The following is a 19,328-nucleotide window of genomic DNA, read 5'->3' as shown; positions in this document are numbered from 1 at the left end:
GTACCTCCCCTAAATAACTTACAATCTAAGTTTGGTGCAATTTATTGAAAGGCTGAAACCTCTTGCACGCAGATAATGTTCTTTCGTTATTTTGCGTCCCCATAATCGGCTGTTGAAGGGTTAACGGCGCTCGCTGCTCTTCCATGCAGAAATGTCCCCTGGGCAGACGCGCTCCGTTCTCCCCCTTGTCCCCCCTCGCGGAAATCTTGTGCCTTGGAGAATCTTTTACCAGAATGAGTAACCTGTGTCCACGTCTGACCTTTCGCCGGGCGCTGACCGAAGCGATGTCAGCAACTGTGCTTACTGTACCGTTTAAATAAGTCGGCGTGCTCCCTACACAGGCCGACCATCGCTATTCTTCACCACGCCCCATGCTAAAGTCCCTCATGGCATGTAAGAAAGTGCACTTTGCAGACTGTTTCTCCCCTGTCTGGTAATCTTAGTAAATCTTTATATTAAATCCCCCCGTAAAGTGGAAAGGTTATTTGTCGCATGTTAAATAAAAAAACATTGCATAGAAATTCTTTCAAACCAAACCGGGGGCGCAATATCTCAGAGCGAATAAGAAAATAAAGACACAAAATAATACCATATTGTTGACATACAAATAATGCGACCAAAAGAGTAAGCTGATACTCACAGAAAATCAGGCAAGTGGATAAGAGCCGGGCCGACCTTAACTTTGATGGGACCCCAGGCGGCATGCTGGCAGCGGGGCCCCTCCTCCTGCGGCGCAACTGGATATTGCAGAGGGAAGGCCGCGCCGCATGAGGTTAGACCTTCCCCAGCTATATGCAAGCCTGCACACACACCCTCCCCTGGTCCCTACCTTGGGGTGAGCAGTGGTGCGGTCCTGCGCTGGTTTGGGGATCGACAGGAGGAGGGAGCGCGGGGCAGCCCCCGAAGGTGCATGGCCCAAGGTGACCGCCTTGCCCTAAGGCCGAGCCTGATTTTATTGGGTCTCACGGGTTGCTAGTCCTGGCAAAAATCCTCTATCTGAGCTCGGAATGATTAAGAGACCTAGAGCGATACCAAACGTTACTGTAATCAATCAGAAAGATTTATAACACTCACAGACATCTTTGCAAAACCGTACGGGGGGGTAAAAGATAGCAGAGGGTCTTGGACGTCTCTGACGCGAGCTGGATGTTTAAACGTCCCTTGGTTCTTCGTCGGGTTGGCGCAGATCTCAGCGGATTAGGAATTACGTCACTTTCGTTGTCCGTCTCGGATCTTCTCCAGAAAACACCTCTTCAGTAGAGAATCCAAGACCCTTTGCTATCTGTTACCCCCCCCCCCCCCCATATATTTTTGCCCAGATATCTGTGAGTGTTATTATTATTTTTCATTGGTTACAGCAGGGGGGCGCAAACTGGGGGGCGTGAGATTGTCTGCGGGGGGTGCTGGGTTAACAGAGGCTCCGCGCGCTTCCCGAAGGTCCCTGTAAACTGCACTTACCTTGGCTCAGACGGCCTCTGGAGACGGGTCGCCATGGCAACGTGACGTCCAGACGCCGGAGCCGAGGTAAGAGGGGGACAGACGGCAGGGGGGCGCAGGGAAAAAAGATTGCGCTCCCGAGTTACAGTAAAGTTTGGTCTCTATCATTCTGCTACACGTTTGAGTGTATCAGCTTGTTCCTTTGGTCACACTATTTTTCTGTCAACCATATTGCACTACTCTGAGATATTTTGCCCTTGGTTTGAAAGTATTGCTAAGGCTGCGCTTATAGTGCCGGCGACTTTGACGTCACGCTACGGTGGCCTTGAAAAATCAAATTGAAGTGATTCCAGCGATCGCAACCAATCCGTCGCTCCTACTATAAGCGCACGCGGTGGCTTCAATACATTTGTTTTGAAGCGACGTTGTCGCCGGCACTATAAGCGCAGCCATGGGAAGTCTTTTTCTCAGCGGAGCAGAGTCTCTCATTGAGTGGTAGGATTTATATATATTTTTTCTGTTGTGGAAACTATTTCTGGATTTAAAGCAGCAGCTCAAGCGTTAAAAAAAAAAAAAAAAAAACGTTCTGTGAAGATGATCATGTGACCAGGCAGTCACTAGATTCAATTGGTTCACAGATAGCGAGAGGGCGGGGCTCAAAAAGGTGATGCTGTTTCAGAAGGGGAAGGGGATGTGACTTTGTAAATGGTTTCTATAGGAACAAAAATGCTTGTTACATTAGAATACATTACAAATATATTTAAAATGGTTTTTTTTTAATGGTTCAAGTATTTTCTCATAGTACAGAACTGATTTATTTAAAACACACACACACACACACACACACACACACACACACACACACACACACACACACACACACACACACACACACACACACACACAGCTATATAGATATATAGAGTGTGTGTATACAGATATATACATACACACACACACACGAGTCCTATACAATAGATGACACATATACACACCACATGTATACTGATTAATGAAAGGTTTGAGCCATTGACATTAAACACACATCCCTGCCATTAGTACACTAGGTAGGGCCTGTGCTGCCCACGTGTCACACGAGACCCAGCCTACTTATTACCCTGCCACCCCCCTCCGCTGCTATCCCGGCCCCCGGAGCGCACGCTGGATGGATCCCCGCGCCCCCAGCATGGACCTGCAGCTGCTGGAGCACCGGGTGCGGGTCACCAGCATCGACAAGGCCGGCCTGTGGTTCTACACCCACTCGCTTGTCAAGCTGCTCTTCCTGCGGCACCGCACCAGGTAACACCCCCCCCCCCCCCCGGGGGGCTACACTTATCCCGGGAGAGGGCGGGAAGAGGGATCCCAGGGAGGGAGAGAGGGATTCCTGGGGGAGGGAGGGGAAAGCAGGATCCCGGGGAGGATGCACTTATTCCGGGGGGGGCGGGAAGAGGGATCCCGGGGAGGATGCACTTATCCCAGGACCCTTCCCTCCCCACAGCAGGGCTGAGCCCCGGTACCGGTGCTGTTCTATGCAACCCTGGGAATTAAGACCTCTTGTGACTTATAAATAGAGACTTGGACCTTTTTTGTTTAAATGCAGCCAGGACAGGATCCGTGTCTGGTGCAGCTATATAACGCAGTGTGCCGCTTCTTATTTACTCCTATAGTTCAACTTGTTTTAAAAGGGGACACTGGGTGTATATACAGAGCATAAATATCCCATCATTGGTTCCCCAGAACTGCTCCTATATCAGGAAAAAAAAGTGTGTGTGTGTGTGTGTGTCGGAAGGGTTATTTTTAAAGTTAAAAGCGAACTACCTAAAGTTACATAGTATATTTTAACCCTTCCAGTGCTGATGGTGTGTTGCACATTGCAAGACCCAGCCCTGGTGAGATTACGGGGTGTGGGGTCCCCTGCTCTTGTGATGAGGCATTTCAATGTAGATGGGATATAATATATACAGTCACTGTGCTGGCTGAGGCTTTCTGTCTGGGATGAGCAAGATGCAGCATTAGGAACTTGTGGCTTTTTACATTTTCCCATCCGCCTTTACACAAAAACAAAGCTGCCTTGATCCCAAATCCTGTTGCTCCCTTTAAAATGCATGTTGTGCTTCTGGCGTTGGACCTGTATTGGCTGGACAGGCCACTGCTGCCATGCAGGGCTCTGGTTGTCACCATTGCTTGACCAGGGACCACACGGGATGCTGCCTCAAGCTGCAGCCTGCTTCCTATACACACTTAACCCATTTGCTGCCAGAGGTGGCCAGCAATGTATTGCTTTGCAGTGTTTGTAATGTTTTTGTCACCGTTTCTTACGTAGCATCCGCGTGTCACTGCAGTTGCCTCACCTCTGGTAATAAAAACTCGCCCTACAACCTCCATGGCCCAAGCCGACACAGGTCGCCCGCTCGCTGAGCGAAATAAAGAGGGTGCAAAGAATATGCTGCTCCGTGTTTTTTTTTTTTTTTTTAATTTTTCGCGGAGCTTGATTAAGGCGACTAACACAGGGGGTTCTCAACTCCAGTCCTCAAGGGCTACCAACAGGTCAGGTTTTAGGGTATCCCTGCTTCAGCACAGGTGGCTCAGTCGAAGACTTGGCCACTGATTGAGCTACCTGTGCTGAAGCAAGGATATCCTTAACTTGACCTGTTGGGGCCCTTGAGGGCTGGAGTTGAGCCCCCTGCATAAAGATCTTGGTGCTGAGTTTTCCTTAAATGCATCAAAAAGATGTATATCTATATTGTACATTTTCAGAACCCATTTCTTGATTAGATGTTAATCTTTTATTATTAATAATAATAGCATGTTCTTGTATAGCGCTGCTAGTTTTACGTAGCGCTTTAGAGACATTTTGCAGGCACAGGTCCCTGCCCCGTGGAGCTTACAATCTGTTTTTGGTGTCTTGAGGCACAGGGAGATAAAGTGACTTGCTCAAGGTCACAAGGAGCCGACACCGGGAATTGAACCAGGCTCCCCTGTGCCAGTCAGTGTCTTTACTCACTGAGCTGCTCCTTCTCCCTTAATTAAATAACAATGAAATTTCCCGACACTACATTTCTATTTAGAATTATTTCAAACATCTATAACTGCTAAATTCTAGTTGTGTAATTGGTTTTCGCTGCATTTTTCTTAATGTGATGTTTACTTAATTTATTAGTTGGCTTTTTGTCCATGTGCTCTTTCTTTAATATTGCAAAGTATTAAATCCCACAGGCAACGGTATTTTTGTAGGTAAAAACAAGTGTCTGTACCCGACACTAGGAAAAATGAATCTACATCTACAATCTTAACCCAGCTTCAAACAAGGAAATGTCAGGGAAATCCTTTATTCCAGATTACTTGCCAATCGCTTCTTTTGCAAACTGACCCGTGCTAGCCTAATTCGGGGTATTGTGTAGGACGCCGGCAGTGAGGGGGGATCGGGGTGTTGTGTAGAACCCGGCAGTGAGGGGGGGGATCGGGGTGTTGTGTAGGACCCGGCAGTGAGGGGGGGCATCGGGGTGTTGTGTATGAGCCGGCAGTGAGGGGGGATCGGGGTGTTGTGTAGAACCCGGCAGTGAGGGGGGGATCGGGGTGTTGTGTAGGAGCCGGCAGTGAGGGGGATCGGGGTGTTGTGTAGGACCCGGCAGTGAGGGGGGGATCGGGGTGTTGTGTAGGACCCGGCAGTGAGGGGGGGATCGGGGTGTTGTGTAGGCCCCGGCAGTGAGGGGGGGATCGGGGTGTTGTGTAGAACCCGGCAGTGAGGGGGGGATCGGGGTGTTGTGTAGGAGCCGGCAGTGAGGGGGGGATCGGGGTGTTGTGTAGAACCCGGCAGTGAGGGGGGGGATCAGGGTGTTGTGTAGGAGCCGGCAGTGAGGGGGGGATCGGGGTGTTGTGTAGGAGCCGGCAGTGAGGGGGGGATCGGGGTGTTGTGTAGGACCCGGCAGTGAGGGGGGATCGGGGTGTTGTGTAGGAGCCGGCAGTGAGGGGGGGATCGGGGTGTTGTGTAGGACCCGGCAGTGAGAGGGGGATCGGGGAGTTGTGTAGAACCCGGCAGTGAGAGGGGGATCGGGGTGTTGTGTAGGAGCCGGCAGTGAGGGGGGGATCGGGGTGTTGTGTAGAACCCGGCAGTTAGGGGGGGGATCGGGGTGTTGTGTAGAACCCGGCAGTGAGGGGGGGATCGGGGTGTTGTGTAGAACCCGGCAGTGAGGGGGGGATCGGGGTGTTGTGTAGAACCCGGCACTGGGGGGTTTAATGAACATGTTACCCCGATGCTTTAACAATCGCCCCATTTTCTACCGTCCTATTTCCTTTAATAGGTGCAAGTTCTTCAGTTTGACGGAGACGCCGGAAGATTACACACTGATGCTGGATGAAGCAGGATTTGAAGGTACACAAATTGCTTGTTCTCAATACTTTCTGTGTAATTTGTGTGTAACATTTAAAGCTGCAGTTCAGTCAATATCCTGCATGTGTTTTTTTTTAATAAATCAGTTCTGTAGTAAGAAAAAATACTTTTAGCATTTTCTGTTTAAAAAACAACAACTTTGAAAGACCAATTTTCTTGTATTCTATTTTAACTGCCATTTGCTAAGGCACTGCCACTTCATGTCCTGTCACAAGCCCTGGCACACCCCTTTGTCAGCCCTGCCCTCCCTCTAGCACATGTCAGTGCAGGAGTGCTCATGAATATTCATGAGCTTCCACTGACAGACAAAAGCAAATAAAAACAAATGCCAGCTCTAATTATGTCACCAAATTTTGCCTATCAATACATGGAGAACGAATTGACCTGCAGCTGTACAGTTCTTTAGGTAATTAGAGATTGCACACATGAAACTATTGAAGTAAAAAAATAAATAAAAATAAATAAAAATAAAAAAATAAAAAAGACTGAACTGCAGCTTTAAACGGCAATTTGTAAAAAAAACACAACACATTTGTGCTCTGTGTCCTTGATGCGGACGGATCCTTTTAAAACGGGGTTGTATGGACCGCCTTGTTTTAAAAGGTTAGCGCAGTAATGGCAGAGTGGGATTTATTTATAATTGGCTGGTCCTGTATTGTACATTGGCCGGTGAACGCAGTAATACCCTCCAAGGCGGGCGCTGAAGCCGTGCAAGGCGCAGTCTCCCATATCTCATGGGGCCCGTCTAAGCAGTCGTAAAATGTTAAATATTTCCTTTTCCACGGCCCATTAAAAACTCTAAAAATAAGCATTCTGCTGCAGATCTCTGACCCGGAAGAGGATACAGCAAAGCGTTGCGATAAAAGCGTATTCATGGGTGTGTTCTCCTGCAAAGTAGCTCAGAACCCACTTCTATCGGCACAGGGACCATCAGAGTTTGAAAGTGTTAACCGATTTGGTTCTGAAGCGGCAGGCAATGTATACGTGGAAGGGATGGGTCAGATTTGAAAGGTTTGCTGTGATTTTAGGGATCAGACATATTAGTATGTCAAGTTGATCGTCTGTCTGTGTGTCTGTGTGTGTGTGTGTGTGTGTGTCTGTGTCTGTGTCTGTCTCTCACAAGCCAGCACACCAAATGGTACAATAAATGTCTTTACCAGCTCAACGTTCCTGCTTCCTGAACCCGAAACGCTGAGCTAGTTTAGACACATTTATTGTACCTTTTTGGTGTGATGGCTTTTTTAAACCTTTCTACAAAGTTCAGTACTTTGGCAGATATCTATATACTTATTTAGAGAAGTAAATTACTGGATCATTTCACAGCAATGCATGTGGTCAGGATGACAACGGAGAAGGCAGTTGGTGTGAGAAGTGGCTTAAATTTGGATGGCTCTGTGTCCATCGGATCTGAAATGCTTACACAGCAGAGAGATTAGCCTGAGTAGGATCTGAGCCGGTGTGATAGGGAAACGACAGGAAGGCGGGAGGCCATGTAGCTTTATCAGAAGTACACGGCCTGCGAGCCTGCACTTCCTATCCGTAATTAAACCGGGCGTGCACAAGGGCTGCACTGAACAAGCCCACAATAGTTAGAAGGCTCTGAATACCCAGACAGGGGCTGCTTGGTGCTTTGTGCAGTTTTCCTCGCTGCACAAACTTGCAGAACAATGGAAGTAGTGGAATGTTTACCACGGGGACAGTGTCCGCCTGCAGGCAGCACACGGCTATAAACAGGCCGAGCGGGGTACCTTTTTATTAGCACTTCTAGAGTTGCAGCTCTCACCATGGCAGAGCCCCCACCCAGCACGCGGGAGACTTTAATCCTTTCTTTGGCCTCATTACTGCTGCATTTGGGACCCGTGGATGCTTTTATCAAACGCTTTCCCAGACACCGGTGGATTTACGGGATCCTGAAAGCTGCACGTTTAAGTATGATTCATCCGAATTTAAATGCAATAGTCTACATCTTGTAAAAACCCTCTGCAGCCCGAGTCCCACACCCACTTTAATGGGAACCGAACACCATGGAATGAAACAGATGAGCCCAATGTCTGCTTTCTGCGACCTTGGGCAGGCCACTTTGACCTGGTGATGTTGACATCAACATTTCAGGTGTGTGTTGTGTGTGTTATACTCGGCAATATGCAGACGGCACTCCTAAGCATGCAGTTTTTGCGATGTGCAAGGAAAGGGTGTTGCAGGCACCCAACTGAAGTAGTTCAGCACTCTCGTCTTAAATCAAAATAATGACAGTTTCTTTGAAGTGGAATCGACATCTTGGTCTCCCCGGGACTTTTCTCCAGATACACACCGTGTAATTAGCCAAACTGTGTACCCACGTGGCAGTGTCGTAAACGCACAATAGCCAGTACCCGACTTGTGATCTCACCGTGGGAAAGGGGAGGGGGACCGACATGTCTAATTTAACTTCTAATTATTTTGATTGGAGACGAGTGCTGGACTTCAGTTTGATATACTATAGTGCGGGGGTTATGAAAAGTTGGCAAAACGGGAACCAGCACACTTGATGGATCCATTATAAGTGGTTTATTCACAGGGTCGATGCTTCCGTCTCCAATGGGACCTTTCTCAATATCAAGCAAACAGTCAATGACCATCATCACAAGTCATTGACTGAGCCACCTGTGCTGAAGCAGGGATTTTCTATAAAACCTGACCTGTTGGTGGCCCTGGAGGACGGGAGATGGCCAACCTTGCCCTAGTGCATAGTTTAAAAAAGTAAGACATTGCCTCCAAATGACGTGATGGTGACCCCCCCTAGTGAGCATCGTTACATACAATAAAGTGACAAGATGGGGGGAAGGAAGGGGTAAAGAAATAAACAAAATTGAGAGGTTTTGTAAAAATGGGACAAAGGAAATGAAAGTAAGGGGAAAATAACTGAATTAAAGTGTGTGTGTGTGTGTGTGTGTGTGTGTGTGTGTGTGTGTGTTCATACCCAGTACCAACTATTCACTATAGTGTGTTTTTCGGCAGTACTGTGGCGGCTATACTTGGTGGTCTGGATACATGTTTTTCGGCAGTACTGTGGCGGCTATACTTGGTGGTCTGGATACATGTTTTTCGGCAGTACTGTGGCGGCTATACTTGGTGGTCTGGATACATGTTTTTCGGCAGTACTGTGGCGGCTATACTTGGTGGTCTGGATACATGTTTTTCGGTGCCTAGATAGGGCTTCCACCCCATGATCGGTGTAACGAGGTCACTGCTTAGGTCTGTACACTGATCACCAGCACCTCTCCGAACTCTGACACCACAAGCACAGGTAACAGCGGTTCCTTGTGAGCCTGTGTGATCCAGGGCTCGTTCTGTAGTTTGATCCTGTCCAATCGCAGGTTTATCGCTGTCCTAATCATGTTACCTCTAACTATTCATGAAATGTCTGTAAATATAATGTATAACCTCTGTTCAGTTAATGTCACCGTGTATTGTCCCCATAACGCTCTGCCCAGGACATGTGAAAGCAAGAGGTCTCCCCCAATGTATCACTTCCTGGTAAAACACCTTCTAAATAACCAGCACAGGGAAAACCAGGCTAACGTAGCTCTCTACATAAAGCTGTTTTGTTGCCTGGTTGCTGCAGCGATCCTATTGTGGTGCAGCCTGGTAGGTACAAGAACCTGGTCAGAGCCCTGTAATCCCGGGTGTGCGGGAAGCTACTTGATTTATTTTATTTTTTCGTTTGATTTGTTTTCTATTTATTTTTCTGTGCTATCCTCCGATTTGATCTTTATACATATATAGATGTCAGGATCATATCGTTCTGGGACTTTCTATAACGCCATCTACCTTTTTTTTTACGTCATGTTCCTTACATGCGTGATGGCTCAAATATTTTCACTTTTCTTCCGTTTTGGGATTACATTTATCCCTTAAGCCAGGTCCCCGCTGGCTACTGCAGCGCTCGCTGCAGGGACAAGAGCCCTCCCACAATGGGGCCGGGCCAGCTGCAAGGGGGGGGGGGCTGCCGTGATGCGTGGTGAGTTTTTTTCCAACCTGCAGGAAAATTGAGGGGAGCTAGCGACGGCGAGCTAGGCCACGCCCCCCCGGCGGTTCAGCCAATGAGCGCTAACCTGCCGGGTGACGTCACGACCACCTCCTCCCCCCCCCCCGTCTTTCCCCCTGCAGACCAAGGAATTCGGCTGCACACGCCGCCAGGCGCGCGTGCAGCAGAGGCAGCGGGGCCACAGCTTTAGGGACAAATGTAGGATCCTGCTAAGAAATAACATATATAATTTATTCCGTTTGCGTGTGCTGGTTTCTTCTTTGATACGGATGTAGACAGTTATTCATCTCTCGTATGTATGTGCGAGTACTTCAGTATTGGGTGATACCGTTTTTATTTGGACTAACAATTTGTCATAGGACAAGCTTTCGAGAGTTCTCCTCTCCCTCAGGTCAGTAATACTGGTTTTTAATGGAATCTATGTTTTTAAACTGATTAGAAAAGAAAAAACAGATGTAGGTGGGGTGAGGAAAGGGATGTTTGGAGACACTGCAAGGGTAATACGGTAACAATAAGGGATAGGGGGGGGGCCTTTACATTAACAGCAGCACGGTGGGTGGGGGAGGTTTTGGATGGAACATTGGCATGGAGACATGGCAGACCCTTACAAAACATTGTGTGTGAGAAACCCCATATCCGCATATTAAGTCAGTATTGCTGACCTGAGGAAGGGAGAACTCTCGAAAGATTGTTTTTGCTACATCAATTATTAGTCCAAATAAACAAGGTATCACTGAATACTGACGTACTCATTTGTTCTGCACCTGGACTAACACGGCTATTTCTGCTTTAATACATCTATGTAGATATATTTATATTAATTTGTGTGTGGACACATTTATATTGTATGGTTTTATAGTGCTGGCTAACACTGACCGCATCTGGCACATTACTGGGCTTTCCTGTGGTGGGGGTTTCTTTATACGCCCTGTTGGGTTTTAAACCACATGCAAAACATTCCCACGGCCCGATCCAGTGATTAACTGCTGGCTTCTGCGGTCCGGTTCTGTCCTTGATCAGGCTGAGGTCTCTTCACCCTCATTGCTGATCATGCAAAACCTTCCTTTTTAACCTGTCTGTGGCGCAACACCCCTCTGATAAAGCTGTCGCACACCCGCTAATGCTGAGGACTGTCTGTGGCGCACACACCACTAATGCTGAGGACTGTCTGTGGCGCACACACCGCTAATGCTGAGTACTGTCTGTGGCGCACACACCGCTAATGCTGAGGACTGTCTGTGGCGCACACACCGCTAATGCTGAGGACTGTCTGTGGCGCACACACCGCTAATGCTGAGGACTGTCTGTGGCGCACACACCGCTAATGCTGAGGACTGTCTGTGGCGCACACACCGCTAATGATTAATGTGGGATAAAAGTCTTTTTTTGGAGCAGATCTCTACTCTCTGCCACGTCGCTCAGTATAACCCTGTTCCCGAAGCCTTCCAGAAATGTGTATAACCCAACCAGCACCACTGCTTTTTAAATAAACACAATGATGCATTTAAACTTGCACTTTATTTTGTTGCACGGATAGTGGCGTTGCTGTATAACTGGCCAAACCTTTCATGATCCATGTGCTATAAACTCACAACTGTGCCCACTCTTTCCCATGTTAATGGTACAACCCTACCGTAACCTTCCCCTAAATAATAGTTGCCAATTTCTTTGTTAAGGGATTGTGTTCTCCTTTTTATGCACAGTACTAATACTTTATTTGAATCCCTTTAGCAGCCAGCGTGGCACTGCGCACCTCCTGAATTTCAGCGTTTTTTTTTTTTGGTCTTGATGCAATGTTGTGCTTCTCAGAGCTGCCCCCGTCGGACTTCCTGCACGTGGCGGACGCCACGTGGCGGGTGCTGAATGTGCTGTCCAACGGGTGCTTGTCGGCCGGAGTCCAGACGGTGGGCGTTACGAAGATCGCCAAGTCCGTGATTGCTCCCCTGGCGGAGCACGACGTCTCGGTGCTGATGCTGTCCACGTATCAGACTGACTTTATCCTGGTGAGGCTGCTCTTATTCCTGCTCCTATTCCTGCTCCTTGTGCGTCTCACGTGGCCCCTGGCAATCAGACATTTTTAACCCCATCTGCTCACATGACACGTTGCTGAAACGTTTTCTGGCATCTCTTGCAGCAATGGGAGGTGGGGGGTTCGGATGGTTAAGTGTATTTTACATGGGTTTGATAAAGGGTTTCCGCTCCAGAGCCCCCCTGCTTCCTGAGATACTTGCCTCTGAAGTGGGTGCTGGTTTCTCGGCACGTTTAAAGCTGCCGCGTTACGTGGGCTGCACTGATGACGACTCCGCTTCCTATTGGCTCACAGGACGCGGGAGCTTTGAAACGCCGCCATTACATGAACCCCCGACTAGTGAGCCAGAGCGTCTACCGGCATCACCTACAGAGGTATCTCCGCAAGCGTGGGCTCTCCGGAGGTAAAATTAGTGGGGTTCAGCTCCGGAGACCCCCTGCTTCAATACCATGGAAACAAGGGGGGTTTTAAAATGACCGAAAAATTTGTAACAACTCTTATTTTATTAGTAAGATATATATTTATTAGTCAGATATATTTATTTGTCAGATATATTTATTAGTAAGATATATTATCAGTTCTATTTTCCCTTTTTATATATTAAAAAAAAAAAAAAAAAAAAAAAGTACATTGGTCTTTGAAGCATCCCACCCCGGCCTATCTTTTATTTCCCCTCTTATCACCCCTGATGCCAACAGCAATCTGCAGGGCTGTATTACTCTGCTTTGCAAACCACATGGCACTAAAGGGTTAAGTGTCACAGAAACCTAGTTCTTTCCAGGGCAATAGCCATTACAGATCCACTCTGCAAAGGCATTTTTAATTGTTTATTTGGATGGTTTGTGCCTAATTATTTATATGTTGGGCCTTGAGTCGGTTATTAGCAAATAGAAGTCTACACCGTGTATTGCAATAGCTTGGAATCTTCTGTCCGCAATGTCGGGACTCTCACTCTCTCTCCAGGTGCGGGAGGAAGATTTACCCGTCGCGTTCCACACACTGTCGGGAGAGCTTAGCATCTACAAGGAGGAGAACGGAGAGCTAGTGCCGCTTAACCTCAGCGATTCCAGCAATGGCTTTCTAAAAGCTAAGAGTAGTAAGTGCCCTGTTACTGACCCCTGGCTGCGTCCACGCTGCTGCTTGGCGTGCTGACTACAGTTAAAGTCAATCTGTATGGCGGGGCGCACGCGTACGCTCTCCAAAGCTTGGGGAGACCGAAAATTGATTTTCAAGTGCATTGAAGGGTCACGTGACTGTTCTGCACCAGTCAATACACATAGCCTCAATCCAGCCAAAGACACGCCCCCCACTTGCGCTTGCAAAATTCTGCAGGACACCCAGCGCTCATGCTTGGAGAGTTGGTGACGTCACCGCTCTCAAGCATGAGCGCGCTCAGTGGCCGCAGCCTAAAGCACATCAAGTATCAGTGGTGGTTACCTGCAATATGTGGTCGTTATGCTCTCCAACGTGGAGAACTACCGTTCATTGCCAGGAGTAAAAAATAAATAAATAAAAAAGCAGAGCAGTGACACAAACTGCATGACCAGCCCAATTAGCTAAAGGGATCTTGATTACTCTCACTTTGCTGCCAGTCGTGCCTGCAGCTCACTGCTCTCCTAATGGTTTGGGATAAACTGTAGTGCATGCCGGCTGCCACAAGAGGGAGTGAAAGACCCATCTTTCGTAAAGAGAAGTTGCTGAGTACCACTTTTGGTCCTGGATAAAGGCATATTTATTGTATTGTATGTCTTTATTTATTGCAGGTTGTGATGCTTTTTAATGGCCCGGTTTAAAAAAAATTTAATTTATATCTAGATGGCTTCAGTAGTGTAAGATAAACATACCATTCTGGGATACACACAGTGTATGGCTAATTATTTAGGACTTATCTGGCACCAGAAAGCACTGCAGTGCACTGCTCTGCAGGAGCCCCCAGAGGCGGAGGAGTTAATGTGTGTGTATCTCTCTTGCTTTGTCAGCGTGCAACCTCACCGTGCACCCTGTGCAGAGCCCGCACAACCAGTACTGTGTCCTGACGCTGGATCGGGACACCCTACCGTCCATTTCAACCATTCTTATGGACGTCCTGTTCTATTCCAATGGGTGAGTTTCCTTGTGTGCTCCGTTACAAATGAAGGCGCTCTGTGCAGTGATCCCATCTGCGCACTTCCACTGATCTCCTCCTCCAGAGATGATGGATCGGATCCATTTCCAGCCACAGGGGTCAGTAGCGCACTGCAAATCCATCTATACCAGCAAATTTGGTCAAAATAAATGCCTATCTCCTCCTAGGAGATCCTAGGTGTCCCAGGACACACACACACCTAAAATAAAATCGCTTTTATTCATTATATTGCCATAACGAGCTTCCTCATCGGGTCCTATTTTAGTCTTGAAGTACATGGCACACAAGTGGTTTATATCAGGGAGTCGCTCTGCTCCAGTATAGCAGCGATGGGTTTCACCCCCACGCATGCGCGCTGCGGCGGCGGCGGCGACACTGGAACCTACATGCTGCGGTGTACATTTCCTCTGCAGTGTCCCGGAAGAGTCTCCCGCCGGCTCGCAGAATCTGGAATCCTTCCGCTTCTTTGCCTTCTCCTTGATAGATGATTATATCTCCATTGTCATGGACACGGAGACGCAGAAGAAGTACGTATGACTCCCTCTTCTCATCCTAAAATGGGCAGGAGGTCACACACTCCTGGGGGGGGTTCCCTAATCTTGGGTTGTGGGAAGTGACCACTCTCGGTTCCTGCTGCACCTTTGCATAGAGCGCTAGATAGCATTGCTGTTTCCGCACGCGAATAATTCTACTCTGCTTTCTACCTGTACCAGTCCCTGCAGGGACGGCTGCTACTTAAGGGTCAAATACACTATAAAGTCATCTTTAGATTGTGTATTTTACAATCTAATCGCATAGATATATCAGCCATGCCAACTGCTGCCGGGGCAAGAGGTGTTGGCGTTGTGATGTCACGGATGTTTCTTCGGAGCGTGGGGGTGTGATGGGTGTCGCCCCCTCATCATATCTGTGTCGCTGTGATATGGCGTTTTGAAATTGGGATAGAAAGTATTTTTTTTTTTTTTTTATTTCTTTTTAAATATTATTATTATTATTATTATTATTATTATTATTATCTGCTAAAATCCTCACTTTCAAAATTAACGGGTAATAGTAATCATGAAAAAACTGGACGTCTAACGCGTTGATAATTAACCGTGTGTACCATGTAATCAGACAGGGTTGGAATTGTAAGGTGGGGTGGTAAAAAAAAAATAACCTTGTCTGTAGGGCTGATAAGAGATTATATATCCCCCCCCTGGGACTGAGATTATATATATACCCCCCCCCCCCCCCTGGGACTGCATGCAGGGGGAGGATGCAGCCGCGCAGAGCAGGGGACGTTGCATGCAGGGGGAGGATGCAGCCGCGCAGAGCAGGGGACGTTGCATGCTGGGGGAGGATGCAGCCGCGCAGAGCAGGGGACGTTGCATGCTGGGGGAGGATGCAGCCGCGCAGAGCAGGGGACGTTGCATGTAGGGGGAGGATGCAGCCGCGCAGAGCAGGGGACGTTGCATGTAGGGGGAGGATGCAGCCGCGCAGAGCAGGGGACGTTGCATGCTGGGGGAGGATGCAGCCGCGCAGAGCAGGGGACGTTGCATGCTGGGGGAGGATGCAGCCGCGCAGAGCAGGGGACGTTGCATGCTGGGGGAGGATGCAGCCGCGTAGAGCAGGGGACGTTGCATGCAGGGGGAGGATGCAGCCGCGCAGAGCAGGGGACGTTGCATGCTGGGGGAGGATGCAGCCGCGCAGAGCAGGGGACGTTGCATGCAGGGGGAGGATGCAGCCGCGCAGAGCAGGGGACGTTGCATGCTGGGGGAGGATGCAGCCGCGCAGTGCAGGGGATGTTGCATGCTGGGGGAGGATGCAGCCGCGCAGAGCAGGGGACGTTGCATGCAGGGGGAGGATGCAGCCGCGCAGAGCAGGGGACGTTGCATGCAGGGGGAGGATGCAGCCGCGCAGCGTAGGGGACGTTGCATGCTGGGGGAGGATGCTGGTGGTTTGCCCTGATGTCACTAACTCCAGTTCCCTCTTAGGTTCCCCAGTGACCTACTTTTAACAAGTTCCTACGGGGAACTTTGGCGGATGGTTAGAATCGGCGGCCAGCCCCTCGGCTTTGGTGAGGTTCTGTTTTTTTTTGTTCTTCCTTTTTTTTTTTTTTTTTTATAGTTAACCCTTTTACTGACTGAGGGATCATTAATTGCCCTAATTATGAGCTTAAACGTGCCCCTTTCTGCGCCGGAGATCAGCAGCGCATTGCAGAGCAGATTAACCCTGTGGGCGCCGTTTGCTGTAACTCGTACGTTGTGCATTTCTCCGCCCTTCGCCCCTCCCCCTCCCGGAGTTTGCATTGTTAATTCTGTGACCCGGGTGGATTTCTAGCTGTGTGTGTTTGGACTGCTGCATGTACTTGTGTTTCACGCAGACGAGTGTGGGATTGTGGCTCAGATTGCTGAACCTCTGGCTGCGGCGGACATATCGGCTTACTATATCAGCACCTTCAATTTTGACCACGCTTTGGTAAGTTTATAAGCCTTACCCTGCTAAACGAATGCGTTTCTCTGCTCCTTATATGCGGTACCTGTGCCGCCACAATAACACTGGCACAGCATACTTTGTGCTACTGGCACTGCAGGGGGGTAAATGACCTTGGTTGCCCTCCATTCTGGGATTCTGACAAAACCAAATGTACAAATTAGACAGCGCTGATGGGGATTTCACTGCAGATCCGAGTGTAGGTTACGTCTGCTGCTCCCACTCACTCCCGTAATCTACCGGGGCCAATAAACCACATATAACATGTGAAAGAGATGAGCGCAAGAAAAAACAAAATCAACATAACCATAACATCTTTTTATGTATTCAAATTGTAAGAAAAGTATAGCACATAAAATGGGCAGAGGCGTTGCGACAATCGGCACATCCCCACCCCATCCACTAAATGTAAGCATATACCTCAATAGTAGCAACCATCCCCTCCAAACCCGGTCCCTGTTGGAGGCTGTGATGTTAATCCACGATAGTTACACGTGGGCTCGAGCAGCACGCCCGCTGCTGGGGAAGGCGGGGATCGCAGCCGCGTCTGGCGTCCGGCAGAGACTCCTGGATATCTCCACACGTTTCGTGTACAACGCCACCCCTCCCCCGACGCAGTGCAGTTGTACACAAAACGTGTTGCGGTATCCAGGAGTCTCTGCGGGACGTGTGATTAACATCACAGCCTCCAACAGAGACTGGTTTGGAGGGGATGGTTGCTACTATTGAAGTATATGCTTACATTTAGTGGCTGTGGTGATGTGCATTTTGCTGAGACGGCTCTGCCTGTTTTATTTGCTGTACCTTTCTTACAATGTGAATCTTAAAGATGTTGTTATATTGATTTTGGTTTTTCTTGCGCTCCTCTCTTATGTTCTATGGGATTCTGACGAGCATCAGGGACTTTTAACAGCAGACCCCCCTGGGAATCCTCAAAAAACTCCACATAACCAAAAAACTCCCACGCCCACTAACCAAAAAATAAGCTTGCAAAAAAATGGGGGGAACCAACCCCCTCTGTTTTTGACACATTTCCCTGTTTCATTTAATCCACACAAACCAAAAACACAACAAAACTCTTACTTCCTAAAATAAAATGTGGTCTTTTATCCTATGGAAAACCTAACAAACGCAAATCGCCACAACACTACGGCATAAAAGGGAGACTTCTGGGATAAGCCCAATATTTTTCCACCCCCTCCCTTAAATCTAGCACCCGTTACTGCAAACCTCCAGTGATCACCATGCCTAACTTGCATTGTTACTTGTGCACTTTTCGCTGGCTAGAATTAGTTGCTCTTGGCAGAACGCATGTTAAAGCAGCACTCCACGCTGCCGGGGTTTTTCTTTCCCCCTTTCCCCTTTTTTAATATGTGCCCCAATACAATCCACACCATAAGTAATTAGCTGAGTTGCTGGTCGATCCCTTCTCATGTGATCGATCGGCGAAGATTCGGCTCGGGGGTTCACTAAATGGCTGTCAGTGCAGCAGAAGTGGACCAAAGATGCAAAGTGTGGGGAAGATCATGTGACCAGGCAGTCACTAGATACAATTGGTGCTCTGCTAGAGAGGGCAGGGCTCAAAAAGGAGTCAACCTGTTTCAGAAGGGGATGTGACATTGTAAATGGTTTCTATAGAAACAAAAAAATGCTTAATACATTAAAAATGTAATTCCGCCTAGTTTAAAAAAAAAAAAAAGCGCTATAAGTATTTGCTCGTAGTAAATAATTGATTAAAAAAAAATAAGCAAATTGCTTGAACGGTACCATTCCTAGGAAAGCTCCAGTGTAAGGCCTTGACTGCTGTTGTAGATGCAGTTTGATCGGAGAGAGAACTTACATCATGTTTTCCCTTAAACAGGTGCCAGAGGAAGACATCACCAGCGTCATCAGCTTATTGCACCAGCGACAGGAAAGCGGAAGCTAACCTGAGCGGGGCTCACACTTGTGTCATGTTGTGTGGGTAGGATACTGTGTAGCCATCGCATACCGAAATCACAGGAGCCGGCAGGACTGGGGCGGGGGGGGGGGGGGGGCAGTTTTTGTACTGGCAAATCGGACACACTCCACTTTTGACTCGAGTAATTTGAGGAAATGCAACCCTTGCCAGCCTGCCTACCAGAAATAGCTCAGGCCGGAGGCGTTTGGCCACTGCAGTGAGTCGTTTCATTTCAGTTTTCTGCACCTATACAAGGGCCAAGAAAGGCCCCTCTAATACCACTTGCTGTACAGGTGCGCTTTACATTTCTTCGCTCCTAAGGTGCTGGAACACCCGGGGAATGTGTTGTAACACACTCCAGCAGCCAGGGAGCTTTTTTTAATTTTTATTACTGGAGTGCATTGCATTGTAGTATAACGCTGCTGCTTATTTACTAGATAAGCACAGGTGCTTTGTCACACAGATAACACCAATGCTATATTCAGTGTGTGTCACACATTTTTGATGGTCCTGTAGCCACCACTGGGGTGAACGCTGGCATCGCATATTCTGCGCACTCCCGATCTGTATAGGATTATGCTCTTGAGGGATGAAAGTGAAGCAAGGGGATATTTTTTTTACACTATCACGATTTGTGGAATTAATTAAAACCCTCCCAGCCTCCCGTGTGCCACGCTCTTTTTTTTTTTTTTTTTTATATATTGCCGGTTTTCAGACCGATTCATCAACATAGTTGCTGCACACTGCATGCCTTCTCCTGGGTCGTTAGAAAGCCCATCGAACTTGCCCTCGGCAGGGATTGTGTGTGGGTCTTCTAAGCTGGAAAGAAAACGAACTCATTGTGAAAGTCTGTAGCACACAAGCTGTTCCTGTCCTACACCGTCTTCCTGAGTGCACTTAATGTCT

General features: G+C 48.2%; 1 protein-coding gene across 1 annotated transcript; it reads left to right on the top strand.

The window, feature by feature from the left end:
- The first annotated feature begins 2,514 nt into the window (after window positions 1–2,514).
- On the top strand, window positions 2,515–18,501 carry CASTOR1 (cytosolic arginine sensor for mTORC1 subunit 1). Its single transcript, XM_075568897.1, has 9 exons — window positions 2,515–2,736; window positions 5,739–5,809; window positions 11,664–11,857; window positions 12,847–12,979; window positions 13,863–13,986; window positions 14,422–14,535; window positions 15,985–16,067; window positions 16,374–16,468; window positions 18,345–18,501. The coding sequence occupies exons 1-9, from the start codon at window positions 2,603–2,605 to the stop codon at window positions 18,408–18,410; spliced, it is 1,014 nt and encodes a 337-aa protein (XP_075425012.1). The 5' UTR covers window positions 2,515–2,602; the 3' UTR covers window positions 18,411–18,501.
- The last annotated feature ends 827 nt before the right edge of the window (window positions 18,502–19,328 follow it).

The sequence above is a fragment of the Ascaphus truei genome, chromosome 13 (genome assembly GCF_040206685.1).
Source record: "Ascaphus truei isolate aAscTru1 chromosome 13, aAscTru1.hap1, whole genome shotgun sequence".
In the NCBI taxonomy this organism is placed as follows: Eukaryota; Metazoa; Chordata; class Amphibia; order Anura; family Ascaphidae; genus Ascaphus; species Ascaphus truei.
Note: the sequence above shows the minus strand (reverse complement) of the source record. Positions and strands in the feature narration are given on the sequence as shown.